Source organism: Accipiter gentilis, chromosome 30 (assembly GCF_929443795.1).
Source record: "Accipiter gentilis chromosome 30, bAccGen1.1, whole genome shotgun sequence".
NCBI classification, from domain to species: domain Eukaryota; kingdom Metazoa; phylum Chordata; class Aves; order Accipitriformes; family Accipitridae; genus Astur; species Astur gentilis.
Genome location: NC_064909.1, coordinates 14,806,681 through 14,820,947, shown reverse-complemented (window position 1 = coordinate 14,820,947; position 14,267 = coordinate 14,806,681). Strand labels below are relative to the sequence as shown.

Below are 14,267 nucleotides of genomic sequence, written 5' to 3'. Positions count from 1 at the left end.
TGAAATTCAATGAAAGTATCTCCATATTATACCATTTTTCCATTGATGTTAAATTAATATTTTTCTTGAAGAGAAGTAAAATGTTATTGAGAGTAGTAGGATTACTTTTTTGAACAAGCATTATTGGAAAGAACCAAGGACGTTAGCTTTCATTGTCCATTCATAGTAAGGACTAGTTAGGGTAAGATACTCTCCAGAATACTCAGAACAGCTGTGATCATCCACTCTTAAGAAAGATTAATTTGCCTGGAAAGACAACAGAGAAATCCTTTAAAGAAGACACGGAGAATGGAGTGCTAGGAGAGGATGGAAGAAGAGACAGCTTACTCTTAACAGAATGGAGGCTGAAAAGGACTGCTCTCTCTATATATCAGAGTCTTAAGCAGCATGAGAGAAGGTGTATTTAGGCTAATGTTGGCTCAAAAGCAAGTGGAATAATTTACCCAAAAATGAATTTACTCTGGAAATGCAGAAACTTTCTAGTACCAGAGACTGGCTAGCACTCTTCCAAGCAATGCCCAGGCATGATTTGGGAGCTGGCATGATGCAGGAGCAGACAGTTTGCATGCAGCAACTGTGCTTTGCAGGCTAACAGGATTTGATTTTGTTAACATAGCCAGATCAAACCAGAAGGAGTCTTGGCACTGAACGCATGCAGTAACTCCAGCTCAGTTTGGACATTGCCAGACATGATATGACTCCACTCAGTCATTGCTTCTGCACCATGCTCTGAAACAGGGTAGGTAGCACAGAGGCAGTGCTGAATGTAAGACTGCACCTCTCCTGCTGAAGTCCTGTGCCCAGACTAAAAAATCCTCAGAGTTTGGTACAAGCCAGAGTTTGGTACTGGCCAAATTTCAGACCAAATTTCGCAGGATCAGCAATGAGCTAGTGCTACCAGGACCAGCTGTAACCAAGCTGGGGTACAGATTGGCCTCTCTGCACTGCTCTCTGCAGCATCTCTAGTAGTAACATACCTTATTAGCTCATTCACCATGCAAGATCCAAGTGGCCTCTGCGCATGCGCTGGTGTTAGTCTTAATCTGACAGACTTGCCTACTACCCAGAGCACCAGTGGCTGCATTGAAATACCTTAGTGACTTTGAGGGAACCAGCCCTGGTCCACTAGGTTCAGTGCTGAAATATATTTAGCAGCAGTTCTGGACACTTGATGCCTTTGACCTGTCAATCAAACAGATTAACCTAAGATATAAATAGACTGAGTATTTATGTAGATGTGTATTTGTATATACATATATATATAAAGATATACAGCCCACATACATGAATTTAAATGAGAATTATATGATAAAATTTAAAAACATTTAAATTATGAAAACCTGAACATCTTTCAATACAAACCTCATACAAGACAAAAACCTTTTGTATATTTGTTTCAGTTTAAATTTGACAGTGGAAATAAAGCTGCAAAACAGAATTACAGACCACGATTAGCTGGTCCAGTATTTTGTTACCCAGTATTGTGATGAATATAATACCTATGTTACAATCCTCCTTAATATATGTAGCTTTTAACCCCCCCTTTTTTTTTCTTTTTTTTTCAGTCAGTTTTTTTCTGGTAAGTGCTTGGCATGATTAGGTCAAACCCAATGTATTTCTACATATCACTGTATGTTATTGGTGCACCACAAACAAAGTACAGAAATATACTGGATGTTGACCCATAGGAATGGCATATCATTAGAAAACAGAACAGTGCAACTGCAAATTATTTTGTTATTGTTGTTATGGGTGGAAAAAACCCCACTGATGCAATTCCACAAGATCTGACATCTCTGTTTGATTAGTGTCATGTGAACATCCCTGCAGAATAGTCACACGTCTTATCTGAACTCCAGGTGGTGCTCATTTTCAGGATGCGTTGTATAGCTGTTCTTTCTGTGTAAGAAGATACTGCCTTCTGCTTCCTCAGTCCAGAACAGTCATTAAGAAAAGAAACTTTGCTCCCTGGAAGACAGTAGGGACTACAGTTTATAATGAATCCACTAAACTAAGCAGCATTATCCTCGGAGAGGTGAACAGTTGTGTACCTTGGCCCACCTTGTTGCATTTTTTTTTTGTTTTGTTTGGGTTTTGAAAGTAATTTACTTCAACACAATGAGAAACAGGAGATAAACAGTTAACTCAGCCATTCTCCCATGGTATTCTGCTTCTTCTTGCTGAGTCTCTCTTTCATGTACTCTATTTACTTCTTGGGTTCAAAGTTTTCCTCTCATTGCCTTTTTTTTTTTAATCATGCATCACTTGGCTCACTCGTCCTTGTACCTCCAGCCTTTGTTGTTTTCAGTCTTTAATGATGATCTTTCAGTTAAGAGCTCACCAAAGTGTAGATCATACTGAATGTAAAAGAAAGACACAATATGAAAGTATCCTTTTGAAGCATACAGAGCACTTTGATTTTTATAACCCTTTACTGTCTGTTCCTCAAGTCTGACTGTAATAGCCTGTGCTTTCCTTTGCATTCTTTCTCTCTAAAGCATCTTAATTATGGTGTATTCAAGATGGGTATCAAAAAGCACTCAAGAAATAACAAATTCATTATCGACATCCTACTGCACCACAAGCTGTGTTTGAGCTTATTAAAGTGCAGTCTGATGTCTGAATTTGAACAGTGAAGAAACAAAACCATTTTGCTTTAGTATGTTTGATCTTTAGAACTTCAGCCAGCAACTCCCAGCAGGGCAGGCAAGGTTTCCCATGAAACTGCATTATTTTGTTTCCTTTGGAAAAAACTCCATGCAGTAGAAGAAACATAAAATGCAGACACCAGCTGGAGTGAATCCATACATATTAAATGTAACTCTGAAAAGCGAAGAAATCACAGTATATTACCATGGCTCCATTTTAAAGCAATTCTAATTCTGACAATACCCAGGAAAGCACAGCAAAATTGAATGTAATTAATACTATTTTATTTAGCACCAGCCAGTGGATTTTGGATTATGGCCACATTTTAGAATGAAGGAAGCAGGGCTGAGAGGAAGCTGCACAACGGTAGAGTCCCAGCAGAAATGCTAGATCACACTACATAGCTGACTTTGACAGGGTCTTTTAGCCAACATAAAAATGTGGGGTTAAAATGCTTCTCTCTCCAGCCATGCTTTGCCATCTCTCCTTGCACTACCAACAGAGCTTGTCTAGCATAACTGCCATGCTTTCCACTCTCAGCCTTGTGAAGAGGAGTGATGGGCAAAGGCACTCAGCCCAAACCCACAAAGCTACTGGATGCTAAACTCCTGCTCAGATTCTCATGCCCCATCCATCTTAGTGTGACTTAGGCACCTTTGAACTTCTGTGAGTCTGGGCCCTTCTACTTTCATTCTCTATCTCATGTATGAAGACACAGGCACATACACATGCACATGTGGGCAGAAAACTTTGTTCTCAATAGTATTTAAAAGTAATATTGAGATACAACAACCTGCAGCAATGACTCCTCAAGATATGGGGAACAACAGAACAGATAACGGACCAGTAATCAAAGGAGAAATAACATTTATCTTCTTCCACCAGCATACAGCCCTTCCTTACAGATGGATTACTGCATGCAAGGCTGGCTTGAAGGGGCACTCTATGCAAATACAGTATAGAAGGAGTGGAAGAAAAGCATCATAAAACAACACCTCCATTTAAAGTGTGTTAACCTTTGGTGTCAAGTAGTTTTATGGTGTGATTACAGGAGTGACTAAAAGCACAGAGATTCTGCTAAGGCCTTACCTCAAATATGATCCTTGCATATTCTTGCACTGGGTATTTGTGACTGTGCACTAAGGACATCTGACAGCTGAAAGGGGCAGGAGCAACAACACACAACTGGGGTGCATATCTTCAAGAACACACTCAAATTAGGCATTTGGATCACGCACAGGCTTACCCTGTCACGAAAGGGAGCCTGTAGCCACCATCTACCTACCCATTTACTTACCATCTTGAACACCACTATACCAGCAGATGTAGGATTTTTTTTATGATTGTCTTGAATCATAAGAACATTATCATTTTTATTTGATGTAATGCCATTATCATAATATTTGCTATTTCACCCATCCTAAGAGACTATGCAGAGGAGCAAAAACTTTTTTTTTTGCCTTGGGGCCTAGCTCAGGCCTTAGATAAATGCTTAATATTCTGTACTGAGGCGTCAGCAGATACAGCTGCTGTAAGCGGACATGCTTCCCTGAATCAAGATTGGAAGTAAGTTTTAAAAGACTAATGAAATGGGCCAATTGGTTCCAGTCATTCCTAAATACAATTTCACATGTCAAATGAAAAGCAGCTACTACTTTCTTAATGAAATGACCAGACTTACCAGTACAGATAGTAGAAGAAGGAAAGGAGATAGAAAGCTAGCTTACACCAGGCCTCTTTTTGACAGTAACTCAAGGTATCTGCATTCATGACTGCAGGTGGATCATATGCTAGCTCTGAACTATCTGCTGGGCAGCGAAAATACCTGAAAGAGCAGGAGAAGACATCTGGAATGACTCTGTAATATTATGTATTAAATATGTGCAGATATACACCATCCTGATCACCAGCTCAGAAGACAACTGTCTTCCATGATATAGGAGTAATTTTCCTCTCTTTTTCAAGCCTCTATTTCTGGACGTTGTTAAAATCAGGACACTAGTCTAAGCAGACTGTTCTTACAGAATCAAGCAATTCATGAACATGGACTTTCTGTGTTCTATTGACTCTTTAGCTTGAAACATTCCCCCTTCCTATATAGTTATTTCTGGCTTACTCACTAATAACTTACATATTGTGTTTGACAATATGTGGTGGCTTGTGATCACAGCATGGAGGAAGGATTACTGGGTTTTAACTGCATCTACACAACTGATTTCAGACATGATGAAAGGTGACAGTCTCAACCAACTCATAGCTCCTCCAACTCTGAAAAGGAAAAAAGTCAATATGGAGTAATATAAGAGCTGGCTGACTAATGTTTTCTACATGTAGCACTGCTCAAAAATTTATCATCCAAATAATTTTAATTTGAAAATGTTTTTTCTTCTTACATAGGAGAATTTTCTAATTATTCTCAGCAATGACTGGATGTTTGAGAAAATCCTAACAAAAGAACTGTTTTGGCAAAGAAGCTTTTGTCTCAGGTACTTTGCAGTAAAAAGTAAAAGCAAACCAAAAAAGTCCTCAACAAAGTTAATGAACTGCTTTAAGATCAGCACGAACCGGATGAAATATTGTTATTTCTGTTGCTTTGAAATAGTAATGTAAACACTGAAGATTGCTGGGATTGTTTACAGATAGATAAGCAGACAGATAGATAGATAAACCCCAAAAAGTGACAAGCAGCAAAGTTTGAAAATAAACGTTCTCACAGTAACTTTGCCTTCCTCCCTTCCAATATTAGTCACATCCACGCACAATCTCTAATGACATTACAAATTCTTTTACAGAGACCACACGTGAAACCTTGCTTAATTATCTTCATTGGGATGACAATATCACACAGTATCTTCCCAAGGTTTTGTGCAGAACTTTACACAATGAACCCAAACCTGTCTGTGGTTACACCAGAAGAAATTATGGAGTAATTGTAGCAAGGCATATGGAAAATCATGGAAACAAAGACAATCAAAAGTTCTCTCCAAAGGTTGATATCATTATTTAGAGTCTGACCATTTTCATCTTGGACATAAAATATAAATTTTTAAACTTGTTTTTAAAAGCTTTTTAAACCAGTATTATTGTCACACTTTGCTTGTTAACCCTTAGTAAAACAGCACCATAAAACATTATTATTTTTATTGCACCTAACCAATAGGGAGAAAAGCACTTGTAGCTTCACTTCATTTAGCTTTCTGAAAACTATACTGGCACTCTAACTTCTGAATAACATACATTATCGTATGATTCTGCATTACCACCAAGCTTTTCCAGAAAATAGTCTAAGAAAGCTACTACTTTTTAGTTCGTGGTTGAGATAATGGTTTTGCCTTCTTTACAGAACTACTCTTCAAGCTACTTCGCAACAGGAGCTATCTGCTACCACGTATATCTTTGTAACACAAAGAGACCCTGACAGACAAAAATCATCTGTGCTTTTACAAACATTATGGAAATGCAGAACTGGTGAAGACTCCAGACTGACAACCACAAAAACTGATGTCTCTTGGTTATCTTCAGAGGAAACAGAAGGCTGATCCCCACTAGAATGCAGAGGAAGATGCAGCATCAGCAGCTGCACTGCTTGTCCAGAAAACATTAAAGCTGTTCAACAGCAGGTCTTACGTGATCAACTCTGAAAGCCCCACAGTGAATATAAACACACAGTGGAGATCCAGAGCAGAGACACTCCCCACTTTTTCACATGGGCAGGGTGAAGACAACAGTTCTTCATCTACTGCAATCTCTACTCCAAGAGTCTCTGAGAGAGACTACTTCTGCAGAACAGAAATTCTCTACTCTACAGCTAGAAACAACTTATTTTATCCTGAAAAAAAAGGCATAGAGCTGCTAAAGAAGATGAGAAGCAAAATTCTGTCAACCTGCCCAGTCTGTTTCACAACTCCAATGGAAAGTTTTCCTTGCTAGGGCTGAATTAATAGGTCCAAGATCTTTCAGATATGAACTGCCTTACAACTCCCTATCTGTGAAATATTTAGAACTTCACCAAGTTCCACTTCCAGATTCCAGCCTATTTCATTTCAGAGTTTTCATTCAGTTGTGGTGAGTGCATCCTGACACCCTTTGGAATATTGATTTAAGTCAGTAACTGAAAGCCACATTTATATTATTATATGTTTTCTTTACCCATCCTAAACATTCATGAAAAATATATACTTTTTCTCTGGAAACGTTAAGTTTCAGCTGCTTATACTCCTATCACTGCACTTCATAGTTCATACAATCTGCATGTGTGCTGAGTTGGTAAATAAGGCTAACAAGCAGTCAGCATATAAAAGATGGGCTTACCTCCAGAAGTGATAAAAAAGCAAAGGAACATTTAACCCCAGTGTGAGCCACTCTTGAGCGCACAAAAACATTATGCAGAAAAGACTATGGATAGAGTACTCCGGCAACACCAGCTAAAAAGAAAGGAACAGAAATAACAGATGTCAGTAAAACATCTCTTCAATTTTAGTCACCTAAGCAGTTTTTGGAAAACAAACCATCTCTGCAAGTCTCCTGTGTATCTGTGTCTGTCCCTAGACATACCTCAGTTGACAGACAGCTTTGGCTATGAGCAATGAGCACAAGATGCAGTGCCAGGTTTGTTCAGGTTCTAACCATGGCTGTACTCCAGGTGCTTGTTGAGCGGCATGGGACAAATCACTTACTGTCTTAGCTGGTGCTCCAGATTTCTGTGTACAAAATGTAGATTATATTACTGCCTCCCTCACAGAAGCATTGTGAGACTAAATGAATGTCTGTAAAAGAGTTCTTAAAGAACTAATTTTCATTACTGATACATTCAGAAAGGAAATAATAAAGCTACTACTGAAGCTTCACTTCTATATTGGAGGAGCATCCTTGGAAAAATAAAAGGCTGCTTCTAACATTTTGATATGTTATATATACACTCTAAAGAGATCAAATCCATTACTAAGTCAGTGTTGCAAGCTAAAACCTACTAAGACAGGAAACTCACTTCCTTAGTAAATCCATGGCTCCCCATACTACTTGTTTCAGATCCAAGATGACTCTTTCTATTAAAAGAGAAAGTGAGTGGGCAGCTGGCAGAAGCAGAAATTTATGTGATGTTGATTCAGAGTAGTTATTTCTAAAGGCATTTTGCTTTTTTCACTGCTTTCCCATTTCTTAGCTTGCTTTCTTCTCTTGTTTTCTTCCAATGCCTTTTCTCAGAAATCTCTATTTCTTTTCTTCAAGTCATAGATGAGATTGATTTCCAGCAGTATATATTTCTCAAAGTTAGACAATCCCATACACATTTCATCTGCATCTCTTGCTGCATCTTGGTGCTACATCTGCCAGTTAAATCATGAAAAGCATTTGAGGGGCTTCTTTCAGTGTAAATTCATTTTTATCTGTCAAATAATTAAAGTGAACCCTACTTCTTAAAACATGTAAAACCTACTATGCAGCTACTCCCAATGCCTACCTACTCCCATACAGCTGTGCTACAATGAATTCCATCTTCTTGGTTGTAGGAGTCTTTCCACCTCACATGGAACATTTATTTTTTTACTTTCATTTAACTTCACTACTTGAAGTAGTTAACACATTTGGATATCTCTGTGTCTACGCCTTCAACTTAAACATTCTCAAAAGCTTATCTTATGTGGATGACAAATCATAATACAATTATATAGTTCAGATTCCAGATGGTAGTTATTTATCACTGCTGGATTTTTTTTTTTTTTCATTTTTAGAATGTGATTTACAACATGACTATAACCTTTCTCCAAAGAATGATTCATCTTCATCACAAACTGCAGACAAGAAAGGTCTTCATGATGTCCGTCTACCCACTAAACATCACAACACTTAAAAGCATATTACATTCATCATCACATATTTGATTTCTGATTCCAACACAATCCACAAACGTAGCAAGAACACAATCCTGATGCCTGATCAGTGGGCTGGCTGGTAATAACAGGGAAGGAAACCCATGGTGAAAATTTATGCAGAGCTTAAAAAACAAAACAAAACAATCTCCTGTGAAGCTAGAAAGGAAACAAAGGAAGCAGTGGACTCTCAGAAACAGACTCACTTTCCAGTCACAGTTTCTGGTGTAAATTAAATCTACCTATGCTTCTGATAGAACAACAAATGGGTCATTTATATCTCTTCACCCTCTTCTTGGAGTGATATTTTCCTGTGGACATAAATAAATAAAGGATCAGTGCTGATCGCAGTTTCTGAAGAGAATTCATGCAAAGAAGCAAACAAAGCCCAGCCTGCAAAGCCAATTACAGTTCATATTCAGGTGATTTACCTAGGAGACTAAATCTAAAAGGTGGGAGAATTGAAAGCGTAAAGTGTAGAAAAGGCACTACCAGCAAAGCTTGTGAGGAAAAGCAAACTGAATAACTAAGTAACTAAAAAAATAACACTGCCTCAGTTCTTGGCTGTAAGAGTCATTCTGCGGTTTGACACAATGTCTTCTGAAACCAATGGAAACTTTCAATCAACTTTAGCAAACACCAGATTCAGCTCCTGGAGAGAAGAAAGCTGCCTGAGAAACAAGCAACAGTCAATCCTTGTTGCTCCTGCTGAGGTACTCAAATGCAATAGTAACTTCTGTGATACAGACAGCTGTGCAACAGGAATAAAACTAACATCTTTAATTCATTCCCGGGAGAGCATATGAAGCTGTCAGATGGTAAACACATTAGTATATAAACAGCATACTTCTATTTTGAACCAGGAACACCCTGATATTCAGATAGTGACCTCTGCTTTCTGACACAGCTCAAGTTTAAGTCTTGAGATGGTTACAGAACACAGAGCTGAAGGAGAAACTGGCAAAGCAGCACAATTCTTAAGGACTGCAACTTGGTTGCTTTGACTCCAAAGGTAATGAATGGCATCACAAATTTATTACCAGAAATTCTGCTGGCTGACATTTATCTGGGGAAAACCACAGGAAAGCCTGAAAAGGAAGTCAGCCTCTAGACCAAAATGCTGCTAATCAGAAACATATTTTGCTGTAACATAAGCAAGGGAAAGAAACTACTGTACCTTTCTAAGTTTTGCTCTGATATATATAGTTAATATCCATATCAGTAAATACTCAAAATCCTTATTCACAATCCATCATTTGCATTTAAAATGTAAAATCTTAGGTAGATATCATACTCTAATCATTACCATCTCACCATAAATATTCAATACACCCTCATACAAAGTAGTACACATATACATGCATGTGTAGAGTCTTCCCCTCTAATTCCGAAGAGAATAAGGCAGGCTTTGCCTAGGTTTGGCTGAACTAAAGCATGGGAAAACAAGCACTGAAGCTAAGCACCTGTCAGCCGCTTCTTTGTTTTTATAGGAATACAAAGACCTCTGTAGATTGCAGCTGCAGAAGGGCATCTCTCGGGAAGCTCAGTCCTAAATCATTTATTCAGTTTCCAATTTCATAAGTATTTTCCGTTGTTCTTATACAAAAGATAAACCCATCTTTTCCTGTCAGTACTTTTCCTCCTCATTCTGTTTATTACACATGGATACCTCCTTCTCAAATGTAATTTTGCTTTTACAGAACATTATATATTTTTACAGGGAATGACTGTTACAGTTTGTCTCACCAGTGAACAGGGCACATAAAATACCTCACAGAAACCCAAACTGGGAAGATATTGTAGTAGGAATAGTAATCTCCCTTCATCAGTGCTACTGAATTCTTATGCTTAGAAAATCAACCGCAACAAGTGAATCAAACTGTTTTCCCAATCACTGTTAAGCCACTGAAATGACAAGACCTTATGCTTCTTTCCAGCACTTTGCTTAGGACCAATACTCCTGAGTGCTACACAATAATAGTAATTCTCACAGAATTGCTGTTTCTTCTCCCAAAAGACTCTGAGTCTACATCAGTCTCCACCTGTGCATGCCAGCCTCTATAGTGTCACCATGGATTTTACACTGTACCTAGAAACTGCCAGCAATTAGACACTCTACCCTTCCCAGTGTTTCCAAGTGTCTTCTTTATGCTACTAGAGGCTGAGATAGCTTCCCTTCTTAATGTCTGCCTTCTCCTCCCACCGAAGGCAGGAAAAAAACCGAAGGGAAGTGGAGGCTGAATCTCCTTCATGTAACATAAGAGCTCTGGTGATTTCCCAAGTGGAAACAAGTTGTTCACATTACAAACACACAAGCCCTTATCCATCAACGTAAAAACAACAAGAAACTGAAAACAACATGCATGCATGGCATCACTCCAGGGCCCCAAATTAGGCCTGACCTAAGTGTATGCTGCTTTATTGCAGTGGTTAATGCCACTGCACCTACTCCCACCAAAGGACAGCTGCAGTTTGTCACTACGGTGCTCACTTTGCTTCTTTTTTCCACCATACCCCTTGCTAAAGCTGACATGTAGAATTGGTCCTCATCGGTAGCAGGAAAAGAGGGGATGGAGATGTACCCAAGGTTTTCAGAACACAAGAGTTATTTTAATTACACTTTAAAGCCCACCCTAAAGGAGCCTGCTGGAGCTAACCTGGGTTACCAGTGAGTATCAGTTGCTGAATGAAAAGACATTGTGAGACCAAAGGAAGACAATTACTTAATGACTCTGAAATTCTCCTAACTGAACAACACAGACCACAAAAGTCAGAAGTGTAGTGCAAGCAAGTGAAAAAAAAGAAAGCAGAAACACACAGAAAAATACCAGTAGCATGTGCATTATTAGTCCAGACTGTGCATGTATGTGGAATGTACATACACTGAAACAAATCATATCTGTTTGCTCCTGCTGTTGCACAAACCAAGGAAGTAGGGTCAACTGCGTATAACTTAAACACACAGACCGTACATCTTAACATTTGCAACAGTTTTAAACATAATGCTTGCATTGATCAAACACATGAAACGCATTAAATTTACTGTTGAAATACAGGAAGGTTTCCCATTTACATTTTCTAGTGTATCTTTCTAATCTACTTTAAATTATTTGAGTTACTTGACTTCCAAAATCTCCTCTGAAAGGCTGCCCTAGAGCCCAATACAATGCTGCCACAATAAATATACTAAGGTTTTCCGTCCAAATTTTCAGGTTCAATTTCCTTCAATTCTCCTCTTAAAATCCACACTTGCTTGTGTGTCTACAAGCTCTGTTCTCTAGTTGCTTTTAGCTATCATTTAGAAATTCAGTTGCGTAGTTAGAATTGTTATAACACAAACCTATAACCAAAGCATTTTAAGTAACTCAAAACCATGTTATGCAAACCTCTAGAAATATTTAGCAGTTTGCTGTGTAGATGTATGCAACTAACTGGAAAGAAAACGTCTGGAAAATGGATTCCAGATTATGAAAAGAACAACCTGCAGTTGAACATACTCAGTTCACATACATAGCTTTTCATTTTATCTGGGGGAGAGCAATGGTGCACGCATGCAAGACTCAATGTTATGGACCAAATGCAGAGCACAAATAAAAGAAAGGATACAACATCTGTGTTTTCACCCCTCCACCTTTCTGGACCACAATGAAGCAAAGCAGCACAAAGCCAATGCTTTGTAAAGGTAATTTCATTATTCTAATGCACTACTGGAATTTCTTTAAACAGTATTAAGTGGATGTGAACATAAGTCACTCCACAGCACAAATACCAGACAATGAAATTAATAGCACAAAGAACCTAATTATCATTCTCACAAAGCACTCCATAACCATCTGTAACACAGTACCAGATCTAATATTAAAATACAAGATTTCTGGATGCTCTTTCCATCTCAGCTACTAAACACATCTATATTTAGGCCTATCATTTAACTTCTCATTGTCTCATTTTTGTCTTCTGCAACATGGGGATAATTACATTCAAAATCTATAGATTCCACTGCAGCTAGTTTATGACTAGAATATTTAAGCTTTGTCATAATACAAATAACTTTAACAAAAGTGACAGAGCAAGATCATGTCTTTATGGGACATTAATCAAGAATATCTATAAATATTTCTATATTGAAGAGCCTAAGGGAGGTCATAACAGCCAACAGGTAAAGAGGTTATGAAACAGATTAAAAAAAAAGACTTCTCCACTCTTAAGGCCTGCAGGGCACCAGCACAATTCAAAAAGCACCCCGTCCTTGCAAGGCATGTCATTAAGGCAGATGTGCTGTGATCTTACAAGTGTATCTCCTCTGCGAACTGTTCTTTTCCACTCAGCAGGGGGTAGGAGATATCTTCACAACCTTTCTTCTTTTAACGTTAATTCAGAACCAATAACAGAAGCTGGGTTAGCAACCCTGGAGTGTGAACTTCTCTAATTTTCACAACACTGACACGAAACAGGGTAACAAACGCTGTCTTGCCCTAGCTCACTATTGTGTTTCAGACACAACCAGCCAGGACACCCCGTAGCTGGGTTATTCTAAGAGCTCATGCCATCTTTGTCTGCTTGCCCAATACTGGTGAGAATGACAATTAGTACCATAGCTGTTTGTTAGGATCTAGAAAACCAGCCTCTCATTTCACAGGCAGGTCTATGAATGCAGAACATCTCAGTGATCATTAAAATGAAGTTCAGCCATCTGCACGGCACAGGAAGGGCCCTCAGGCCTTTTCCCAGGGGTCTGCCTAAGACTGACAGTTTCATAAATGCTGAAAACTAAGTGTTCACTAAAGGGCTGTTTCTGTATCTGGCATGTAAAGACTGTCAGTGTGAGGAAGCAGATTTGGTACAGCGCAGACATGGTAAAGACAATCCCTGCCCTGCTATTCTAACAGCTTTATTGAAAACATCAGCATCTAAATGCAAGGTAGGACATTTAACTCCCAGCAGAAACAATTTTCATCCACAAACAGGTATGATGTAAAATCACTGCACTCTATTTTTAGGTATTATATTGCTTTTTGTAATTGCATTGTGACTTTACAGGGTCTGATCCTGACTTAAATCCACAATGAACATTCTGCTAAACATAACAGTGACATTAGATTTAACCCCAATTTCTTTAGTTTTATTAAAATGCAAATATTTACTTTATTGCCTACCAAATTAGAGCAAATGCAGTCCATTAGCAAGTCAAATTTTGCCAATATCTTCAGCACAGCTCTGAGGAACAGATGCATAAATTACATTACCCCAAGCAGCTGAGAAGCATACTGCTCTCAGGAGTACTTACAGGCAACAGTTACTCATGTATATTTTTGCTGCATCTTCAGCCTTATTCTGCTGTTACTTGTGATGTTCTGATAGTGTAAGGACATATGTTTACATATCCTCCAGAACAGTACTGGAAGAAGCTGAATGGTAAAGCAAGAGGTCATCTATTACAGGGTGATACTTTGTTTGCCACTTTGATTATTGAATAAACATTTAAAAGATGAGATTAATAGCAAAATACAGTCGGTTAACCTGAAACAGTTTTATACATAAATATTTTAATGAGTAATAATATTATGAATAACCATATGTATCACCCTTCAAAGGACATTTCAATTTCCATCAGGCATCACACTAGCGAATCGTCCTTCCTCCTTGGAATAAAAGGGGGGGGTAAGGATCAAACTTTGACTGAGTCACAAGTTTGAACTCTTCACTGTTACAATAGTTTTGTGGCTTTTCCCCTTATGAGCTACCCCTGCT

General features: G+C 38.4%; 1 protein-coding gene across 1 annotated transcript in view; it reads right to left on the bottom strand.

Annotated features, from left to right (window-relative positions):
* Positions 1 to 1,372: 1,372 nt before the first annotated feature.
* The window catches only part of CNIH3 (cornichon family AMPA receptor auxiliary protein 3), a 51,863-nt gene continuing 38,968 nt past the window's right edge, over positions 1,373 to 14,267 (bottom strand). Inside the window, exons 4-6 of the mRNA XM_049833684.1 lie at positions 6,961 to 7,073; positions 4,331 to 4,474; positions 1,373 to 2,357 (exon numbers count right to left, since the gene is read on the bottom strand). Coding sequence (XP_049689641.1) covers positions 2,330 to 2,357; positions 4,331 to 4,474; positions 6,961 to 7,073 — 285 coding nt within the window. The 3' untranslated portion in view covers positions 1,373 to 2,329. The remainder of the gene's footprint in view (positions 2,358 to 4,330; positions 4,475 to 6,960; positions 7,074 to 14,267) is intronic.